The sequence below is a fragment of the Neltuma alba genome, unplaced genomic scaffold (assembly GCF_004799145.2).
Source record: "Neltuma alba isolate B1F8T4 unplaced genomic scaffold, ASM479914v2 tig00010198_pilon, whole genome shotgun sequence".
NCBI lineage: Eukaryota > Viridiplantae > Streptophyta > Magnoliopsida > Fabales > Fabaceae > Neltuma > Neltuma alba.
In genome coordinates, this window is record NW_021635136.1 from 218,792 (window position 1) to 229,520 (window position 10,729).

Sequence of the window (10,729 nt, forward strand, 5' to 3'; positions counted from 1 at the left end):
GACCTAATAGTCCGAAGAGAGATTCAATGGCAGGTTTCAGAGACAGTGTACTACCTGAAGGATGTTCAACATCAAAGCCACCTGGCTTCAATGGAGAAAACTACACCTTCTAGACAATGAGGATAAAGATTTTCATCAAAACTACATAATACGGATTGTGGGACGTGATCAAACATGGGAACTAGATTCTAATGAAAACTGTAGACGGTCAACAAGTTCATAAGAGTCCCTGTGAGTTCGATGAAGAAGACAAGAGGCTAGTGACACTAAATGATAAAGCTATCAATATACTAACCTGTGTGCTAAGCCAAAAGGAGTACTTTTGAGTTTCTAGTCTGAAAATTGTAAAAGAAATGTGGGGGCACTGGAGATCACCCACGAAGGAACAACGGTCAGCAAACAGAGCATAATCAACACTCTCACCACAGAGTTTGAATTATTCAGAATAAAGGATGGAGAAAGCATCTGAGACATGGAAGTCAGATTTTCACACCTTATCAATCATCTTACTGCACTTGGAAAAAGTATAGTCAAGAGGATCAAATGAGAAAAATCTTAAGCGGTCTCACAAAAGAATAGAGCCAAAAGTAACAGCCATTGAGGAAATGAAGGGAGAATTAATTGGCTCAGTTGTAGCACTATTTGGAAGTCTTGCAGAATATGAGAGCAAGCAAAAATATAAAAAGGAGATGAATGAGAAAAACCGCAAAGGCATTGCTCTCAGAACTCAAGAGAGTGAAGATGACAACGAAGAGGACCTGGAAGATGATGAAATGGGTCTTATCATCAGAAGGTTCAAAAAATTCTACAGAAATAAAACTGGAAGGAGGTTTCAATCAAAACATAAAATCTCCACATCTCATAATGAGCCAAAGGAACCAATTATCTACTTTGAATGCAAAAAGCCGGGGCACATCAAAGCAGAGTGTCCTCAACTATCCAAGATGAAGGACAAAGAAAAGAAGAAAGAAAAGTTCTGAAAGAAAAAAGCCTTTGTCACGTCAATCTAGGGAGATAGTTCCTCAGAAGAAGAAGAAAGTGAGGACGAAGAAACTGCCAACATTTGTCTCGTGGCTCAAGAAGATGAAGATTTAGAGACAGATGAGGTAATCACTTCTGAACTCTCTTATGATGAATTACAATCTGAATACAATGCATTACATTTAGAATTAGTAAGAATTGCAAAGGAGTTTGTAAGCTCCAAGAAAAAAATAAAGCTTCTGGAGGAACAACAAGCGAAGTAGAAAGATAACACAGTTCCACCTCTAGTATGTATGGAATGTGAACAGAATAGAAGAAAGGCTGAGGATCTCACAAGAACCTTGGAAAAATTCACTAAGGGTAGTGAAATACTTAAAGTGATTCTAGAAGCTCAACGTTGTTCAATGGATAAAACTGGAATGGGATATGATCCTGTTCAAGATAAGATGAAAGGAAAGAAGAAAAGTGGTGGTCAGTCATATCTTACCTTCTTTAGAAATACTATTCATTCCTCTAACTCTTTTGCATTATGTTCTTATTACAACCGTAAAGGTCATATAACCTCTTCTTGTTATCATAAGAAGAAAGGAATTTACGAGACATTAAAATGGGTGCCCAAAGGTACTTACGTGCCTAGGACAATCCATACTAACCAAAAAGGGCCTAAGGAGGTATGGGTACCTAAAACATGATTGTGTTATTGCAGGTATGTCTTAAAGCATCCAGAACGAACCAATAGTACATCGACAGTGGATGCTCTAGACATATGACGGGTGATACCGAGAAATTCACATCACTTAAACCAAGAGAAGGAGGCAAAGTAAGCTTCGGTGGTAATCAATCTGGAAGAATTGCTAGAATCAGAGAAATAGGAAGTGATAAAGGGATGAATGTTGAAGATGTGTACTACGTAGAAGGCTTGTGTCACAATCTACTCAGAGTCAGTCAGAGTACCGACAAAAACAACTGGGTGATCTTTGATTCGGAGGAATGCTTCGTAATAACCAAAGATGACTTGCCACTGAAGAACAAAGAATTGAATGTAAAGCTGAGAGCTCCAAGGGACAGTAATTGTTATATTTTTCAAATTGATTCAAAACTTTCTGAAAGCTGTTTTATTAGCAAAAAGGAAGAAAGTTGGGTTTGGCATAAACGTCTTGCACATGTTAACATGAATCAGCTTTCAAAATTAACAAAGAGGGACTTGGTTATTGGGTTACTGAAAATTCAGTACGAACATGATATTATTTGCGATACTTGTTAGAAGGGTAAACAAACAAAATCCTCGTTTAAATTAAAGAAGACAATCTCAACTGAAAGGCCACTCCAAATGCTTCATATGGATTTGGTTGGTCCGTCAAGAGTCAAAAGTTTCGGTGAAAATTTGTATACTCTTGTGATAGTTGATGACTATTCGAGATTCACCTGGACTCTATTTCTTTCCTCTGAAGATGAGACGTTTAATGTAACACCCCAAATTTTGACTCATGGATACAAGTAATAGCACAAGGAAAGGATGATTATTAAGTCCAATGCAACGAAAGTCCCAGAGATCCCTCGGAAGGAAAAAGAGATTTTCTAAGGGCAAATGTGTAAAACAATAATGTTCGGGGACTAAAGAATGACGAACTGAAAACAACTAAGGGCTAGAGGTTATGCCAGAAACTTTAAGTGATGGTTCTGAAGGTTAAGCCTAAGGAGGGACCAACTTGCAAAGAAAAGATTCCTAGGCCAAGTAGGGACCTAATTGTAAATAATAAAAGTTCTAGTTGGCTAATGCTTAGAGTTAGCAAAAAGGGCCCAAATGACTTAGAAAAATTTCAGAAAAAATGGGAATAGGATCGCAGAGCCGATATAAGGCTAGAAATGACAGAAATGCCTTGAAGTCATTCTAGGGTTTTGCACAATTTGAGATAGTAACTTAAATTGAATTATTTAAACTATGAGATGGCCTCAAATAATCAGGAAAAACTAGGGAACAGTAATTGAGGAATTTACATAGATTGTAAAATTAATTCCATCCCCAGAAACTGACAAGGTTAGCTTTAATTAAATTTAAAGCCTATTTATACTCTATCCGGGGAAAGTCAAAATAGCTGTCTAGAGTTTGACTTTTGACCCAAGAAAAATTAGAGGAATTTCCCGTGATGAAAGGGAAAGAATGAAACCCAGAGACAGATCAACAGAGTTATGAGCTGATAGAAAGAATTCAGAGAAGGTAACCCTGATTAAGTATTATTTAATAATGTTTCTAGGAAAAGGAGAAAGAAAATATCTAAAGACCATCATGACGGCGCTGAGTCAGCATGCTGAGTCACCAAATGCAATCATGACACCTACGAGTCATCATGCTGAGTCACCAAATGCAATCATAACACTTACGAGTCATCATGCTGAGTCAGCAGAAGATATTTATGGATAGCATAAAAATCAGAATGCAGTACGGGAATATTTTAGACAGTCCTTTGTCTACCCGTTATAGTGAAATCTCTACTGCATGACTCAATAAGGTTAATAGTCTGTTAATAGAGTTAATTATTTTCATTTATACTCTTCTAAGATGACGCCATATATGCACTTAATTAAGATAAGAAAATGGTGGCAGAACATATCCCAGTGCTACCAAGTTAGTCAGGACTCAGAAAAGTACCCGATATGGTGCAGAATGGCAAAATAGGTGGAGGAATGCCTAAGGGCTATATTTTACACGAATTTTATATTAATTTCTTCCATATTTTAATGCCAAAATGATGAAGAAATATGGAAGATACAAGTGTACAGTTAGATGGGAAAAGAAGGTATTACGTGTACAGTTAGATGCAAGACACGTGTGTGGTCGGATGCAAGACACGTGTGCGGTCGAATGCAAGACACGTGTACGGTTGAATTAATGACATGTGGCTTGATGATGTAAGCATGATGTCATCCACCCTAGACAAGTGTCACATTTCTTGGAGAGAAAGCTTACTTATTCAAGAAGAAAGAATGGATGGCTGAGATCAAATCAGAACTGGCGGCCAGGATTTTTCTCGCTTTCTATAAATACCCCCACCCCTCCATTTCGTCCAAGCTCCTTGAACCCATGGGGAAGCTCTTGCAATATGGTGTCTAGAGAGAGAAAGAAGAGGGAGAAAGAAAGGCCAAGTGATCCTAAGCCATATCAAGCTCTAAAACATGGTATGCGTGCCGTTTTTAATGTAGTTTCTACCTTTCTTATTATTTTTGAGCTGGTGGTTGGATTGATTGGATTTTTTATGATTGAAATCCCATGGGGAGGTGCTGAACAAAATTTATTGGAATGGGAGAAGATGATATGGATGTTAAAAGCATGTTTAAAGGCTTGGAAACAACAAAAATCAAGTGGTTCTGTGTTGATTTTGCAAGAAATCCAACTTTCTCTTAGTTTGTGATTCTGTTCGGCCTTGACTATTTTGAATGGTTAGGATTGGATTTTGATTGTTTTGAACTTGTAAATGGATTCTACATGCAAAATTATGTGGGAATTGCATGTGGAAATAATTTTAGGAAGGTTGGAATTGAAACTCAAAAGTTAGAGTTCAAGTATGTTCAAGAAAGAATCAAGGAGAGATAAATTGATGACTTGATTCTAATAATTGTTTTGCATCATGTCTTGATGTTTTTAGGACCTCGGAACATCTAAGAGGATGTTTAATGGTGTTGATCGAAAATCCATAGGGTTGGAATGACAAGGGAATTAAAGAAAAAGCAAGTGGAAAGCTATGTTACAAGGTAGTGAACTTACCTATATTATGTGCTTGATATGTATGCTTGCATGATGTGGTTGTGTTGCCATGATGTGACTAAGCTATGATGAAATGTTTGCAAAGTTGTGTTTGCAAGTTTATGTTATGCTTTGCCTTGGCAATATGTTATGAAAGTATGAAATGCTTTAGCTTACTTTCTATGGCATTCATGTGTTAATGTTATAACATGTCATGCATGTGCATTACGTCTTGCATGCTTATGGGTAGTGTTTGCTACTGAGATTTCCCTGAATCTCACCCCTCCCTAACTAACCATTTAGGTCAATCAATGGTAGGCAATAATGGCACAAGAGGCAAGGAGAAGAAAGTGGAGAATTATTGACATTAATGAATGATGTTATTATTCAATGTGTAATTCTCCTATTATGTATTTATGTTATGGATGCCAATGATGCCATGTATTTAATTACAATGTTTATGGGAGGAATAGAAATGTATGAGGATGATTGGAAAAGCATAAACTCAATTTATGTATGCCAAAGAAATAGAAAGAATTAAAGTAAAAAGAGGTTAAGAGATAAAACGTAAGTCATGGAGCAGTGAGTTTGTAGCTCCAGTTTGACCTATCAGATGTGTACACAAGGAGATACGATTTTTATAGAATTAGTTATGATTTTTTAAAATTGGACCTGAAATCTGAATTTAAACAGTGAATAGTAATCTGAGTAGTTATGTTGAAATTTTTAATCCACAGGCTTGTATTTTGACCTACTTGAACCATAACGCTTACAAATGCATACTTTGAGAGGTTGGATGTTTCATTTAATGCATTCATTGTTTTTGCCAAAAAGGTCCAAAATGAGAAAGGTATTTCTATTTTGTCTATTAGATTTGATCACGGAGAAGAACTCGGGAATAACGAATTCACAGACTACTGTGACAACAATGGGATTGATTCAAGAACTCCTTAACAAAATAGAGTTGTTGAACGAAAGAACAGAGTGCTCACAGAAATGACAAGAGCAATGCTGAATGAGAAAGGGATTTCACAAGTGTTCTTGGCCGAAGCAATGAGCATGGCTTGCTACATCTCTAATAGAGCTTACATCAGAACACTGCTCGGGAAAACTCCATATGAGCTATACAAAGAAAGAAAGCCTAACCTGGCTCATCTGAAGATCTTCAGGAGTAAGTGCTACATTCACAACAACAACAAAGAGAATCTTGTTAAATTTGATCCTAAAGCTGATAAAGGTTTATTTCTCGGTTTCTCTAATCTCAGTAAAGCTTATAGAGTTTTCAACAAACGTACTTTCATAATTGAAGAGTCAACACATGTCGTGTTTGCTGAAATTGAGCATATTTCAAAACCTCTAGATGATGATGTTGAGATCGTTCAAAATTTTCAAAAATTGAATTTAAACAAATCTTCAAATAAAGTACTTTTAGAAGAATTTTTAGAAAACAAAGATGATTCAAATGAACCTCTTTCACAAGAAAACTTAGAACAGCCTAAGGCTTGGAGGCATAATAGAAATCATCCTTTAGAACAAGTCATTGGTGAAGTCAATGAAGGGGTTAAAACCCGGAGACAAGTGTTCAATAAAGTGCGCTTCTTTGCTTTTATCTCACATATTGAACCAACCAATGTTGACGAGGCTTTATCCGATGAATTATGGATAGTTGCAATGCAGGAAGAGCTGAACCAATTTGAAAGAAATCAAGTTTGGGAATTGGTATCCAAACCTAATGACCATCTGGTTATAGGCACGAAATGGGTATTCAAGAATAAGCTTGATGAATCCGCACAAATCGTTAGAAACAAAGCAAAACTAGTAGCTAAAGGCTATAATCAAGAAGAAGGAATTGATTATGAGGAAATATATGCTCCAGTAACTAGCTTAGAGGCCATACGAGTACTCTTGGCCTTTGCTTGCATAAAAGATTTCAAAATATATCAAATGGATGTTAAAAGTGCATTTTTGAACAGTTATATTTTAGAAGAAGTTTTTATTGAACAGCCTTCTGGTTTCGAAGACTCAAACTTCCCTGATCATGTTTACAAACTAAAAAAAAAAGGCTTTATATGGTTTAAAACAAGCTCCTAGAGCTTGGTACAAACACCTTAGCAATTTCCTGATAGAAAAGGTTTTGAAAGAGGCAAAGTAGACGCTACACTTTTCATTAAAAGAAGTAGAAAGGAACTTTTGATTGTTCAAATTTACGTGGATGGTATTATATTCGGAGCTACTAATGAGGATCTTTGTCAAGAGTTTGCTAAGTTAATGCAAGGTGAGTTCGAAATGTCGATGATGGGAGAACTTAACTTCTTTTTGGGATTGCAAATCAAGCAAAAGAAAAATGACATATTCATATCCCAGACAAAGTATCTCGAGAAATTACTAAAGAAATATGAATTAGAAAATGCCAAGAGTGTAAAAACTCCTATGAGCTCAACCATTTCACTGGACGCAGACGAGAAGGGCAAGGACATGAATCTAACCAAGTATAGAGGAATAATTAGGTCATTACTCTATCTTATGGCAAGCAGACCAAATATTCAACTCAGTGTGGGAATGTGCGCAGGATATTAATCAGCCCCCAAGGAATCACATGAAGAAGCCGTCAAGAGAATTCTCAAATATCTTGTCAGAACACAAAATTTGAGAATTTGGTATCTGGAGAAGGGAGCAGAATATCTAATGGGATACTCGATGCAAATCATGGAGGTTATAAGACAGAGAGAAAGAGTACCAGTGGTCAATGTCAATTTCTCGGAGGATGCTTTGTCTCGTCGTCAAGTAAAAAGCAGAATACTATGGCAATTTCCTCCACAGAATCAGAATATGTTGCCACTGCCAGCTGTTGTGCTCAGATTCTATGGTCAAAACAACAACTACAAGATTTGGGAATCAACTTAAGAGAGATTCTAATTCTGTGTGACAACACGAGTACAATAAATCTATCCAAGAATCTAGTTCATCATGCCCGAACTAAGCACATTGACGTTCGACATCATTTCATTTGGGATCATATTCAAAAGAAAGATGTAAAAGTAGAATTCATCCCCGCTAAATATCAAACAGTAGACATTTTCACAAAGCCTCTCAATCAACAGAAGTTCAAATACTTCAGAAGAGAAATGGGAATGGTAAATCCTAATAAGCTATAAGAAATCTCATATTATCTCTCTAATTTGAGTCTTTAGATTTAATGTTTTGATGATTAAAAGATTAACTTAGGCATCAGAGTGGATAGAAATTGGTTTTGCAGGAAGCTCTGTTATTTCACAGGAAAAACAGAGGCAAATAGAGTATAGAATGATCGATGAGGACATCGATAATCATAATGTAAGTAAGGATTGATTTATCGATCAACTGATCACTAAATAAGGTATATGGAGCAAAAGAATGAAGTTGTAACGAATGTTATCGATAAGCTGATTGATAAGTCAATCATCAATCAACACATCGATCAAGAGCAACAAGGATTTCAGAGTTAAATGGTAAGAATTATCGATAAACCGTTAATCGATCAAATGATCGATAAACCAGACCAAGTACACATTTCTCTCATTAACTTTTATCGATAACGTGATCGATAACTCATTGCTCGATAACTTAATCGATAATTGTCTTCAGTGTTCTTGTGTATTCTTCATATATATCAAACACATGATCAATTATTCATTGATTGATAACTTGATTGATAATTTTAGTGTTTATAACGTCCAATTTTTGAAAACCCCCTGTCAGTTATCACAGCCCTAACTCAATAAATCATTCCCTTGTTCCCACGTAACAGTCCAAAACTTACTATTCTATTAAATTACTATTCCCTTTCCACTCGAAAATCACTCTTGAAGCATCCTCATTCTCCTCCGCACCCTTCAAAAACTCTTTTCACTAATCAAATCCTCAAAATCCTTCCATACAACAAGAATGGTGAGAGTTAAGCAATTGAATGTCAACCAAGAGGAAAGCACTGAAAAACAAAACCAGTCCCGAGACACTACAAAGAAAAGATACAGACCAAAAGTGAGGGAAGAACCATCAGAGAAGAGAGGAGTATTAAAGATTCAGGAAAGTTAGACCGAAAAGCAACCTACTCCTCAGAGAAAATCTCCACAGCTAAAGTCAAAATCCAAGCCATCAATGGTTACCGAGGACTCTGAAATAGAATCTGATGAGGAAGCTTTAGTTCAGAAAGTTGTGGAGGTTGCATTACGAGTTCCTATCCCCAAGCAACCAAGACAGAGGAAACAAAAAGCAAGTGAGGGTGCGTCACACCAAGCCCTTAGCCAAGGTATCCCCTCTGAACCATCTGAATTTCTCGCTAGGAATTTAGAAAAGGACGTAAACTAAGGGAGATTCAAAGCTGATTTTGCAACTCAAAAGTTTTGTCCTGTGGTCTCAATAGATTTGGATAGTTTGAAAAAGAATGAGCAAATCATATTAGTTTGAGTAACCCTCTAGAACATTATTCTAACTGGCTGAGTATTGGCTGTGAATATTACCTTGAAGTGGTTAAGAGATTTTACTGTAATATGGAATTTGTGGAAGAGTATGATGAGGAAGATAATTTGGTGAATAATTATCTCACAACACGACTCAGAGGCAGAACCATTACCCTCACTTCTACTAAGATAAATGAGCTACTAGGAAATCCTGAATCTATCAGAGGAAGGGATATGAATGACATAAAAGCATATAAGATTTTGATGCAGAGTGATAGTTACCCAGGAGAGCTGAACTTCCCACCTAAATAGATGTGTGATTATTATAGAATAATTTACTACATCTATTCAAGAAGTATGGTCAATAAATCTGGAAGCTTTTCCCACCTTAATTAGGATGATTACCTTCTGTTAGCCAGGATAATCAGTGGGGAGAAAATCAATATTGGAGCTTTGATCTACAATGAGATAAAGGATTTCACCATCAATAAATCTAAATCCATACCCATTCCCTATCCTCAGCTGGCCACATACTTTCTCTAAGTAAACAACATTGCACCATTCGAGCTTGGAGAAGTTAAAGTAAAGATTGCTGCTTTTGGAATTAACCAGCTCAATAAGATGAAGATTCTAGTGCCCTTTCAGTCTTCACAGAAATTGGCAAGAAAAGAGAAAGGAAAACATCCAATGACCAATGCTTCAAAGGGCCAAGATGAAGTTGAATCTTCTGCAGAACCCTCTCAAACCTCAGGCCCCTCATATATGGCAACACCATTCGGAATCTATTCCAAAATGAGCTACAAGAGTTTGAGAAAAGACTATATACCATGGCCAAAGAATATGGGGAAGTTTCATATCAGAAATTTGATGGCATTACCAAAATTCTAGATCTTCATCACCAAGCCATGATAGTTTTGGAAAAGAAAGTCTCACAGAGGTTTAATCATGTTGAAAGAGAAATCAGAGATCTAAAAGGGATGGTGGCCTCTCACTGTAACAATTTTTCTGTACCAAGCACTTCCATCAGTTTTGAAGACCTGATCTCTCACCCACTATCTCCTGATCACTATGAGCTTGCACCACCTATCTCACCTATACCCACTTCTCCCATTTCTACTTCACCATCTATACCTTCTACCTCTCCCACTCCTCCTCCTACCTTAGCCCTTATCACAGTCCCTCAGTCTACTCCCTCTATGCTACTTCCATCCATTCCTCAAATTGTCTCTCCATTTATTCAGCTTCTCCCTCTTCCCATCTCAATCACCTTGCCTTCCCCACCTTCTGATACTAACAAAAAAGGGGAGAAGGAATCTGTTTAGTTGTTTGCCCAGTTGTTTAGCTTTGATGATTTTTGTTTTTCATATATTTCTGTTATGTAATCTAAATTCTGGGTTATCATTTAAATTCTGATAGCATTTAATTGTTATCAGTTTTGTAGTTCTGCCATTTTTTTGACATTTACTAGTGAATACTGTTATCTGTCGTATGATTCTGTTGAATTCCTAATCTAGGTTAAGTTTTATTTGATAAAATCTAATTTATCTTACACCTGTGTTTTGTCATC

General features: G+C 36.6%; 1 protein-coding gene across 1 annotated transcript; it reads left to right on the forward strand.

Moving 5' to 3' along the window:
• The first annotated feature begins 9,989 nt into the window (after positions 1 to 9,989).
• On the forward strand, positions 9,990 to 10,484 carry LOC114754833 (proline-rich receptor-like protein kinase PERK2). The gene has a single exon (XM_028943675.1). It carries the CDS (start codon positions 9,990 to 9,992, stop codon positions 10,482 to 10,484), a length of 495 nt encoding a protein of 164 aa, XP_028799508.1.
• The last annotated feature ends 245 nt before the right edge of the window (positions 10,485 to 10,729 follow it).

What these genes read in the sequence shown, in the direction of transcription:
- LOC114754833 (XM_028943675.1), top strand. Translation starts at nt 9,990, where the DNA reads ATGGCCAAAGAATATGGGGAAGTTTCATATCAGAAATTTGATGGCATT.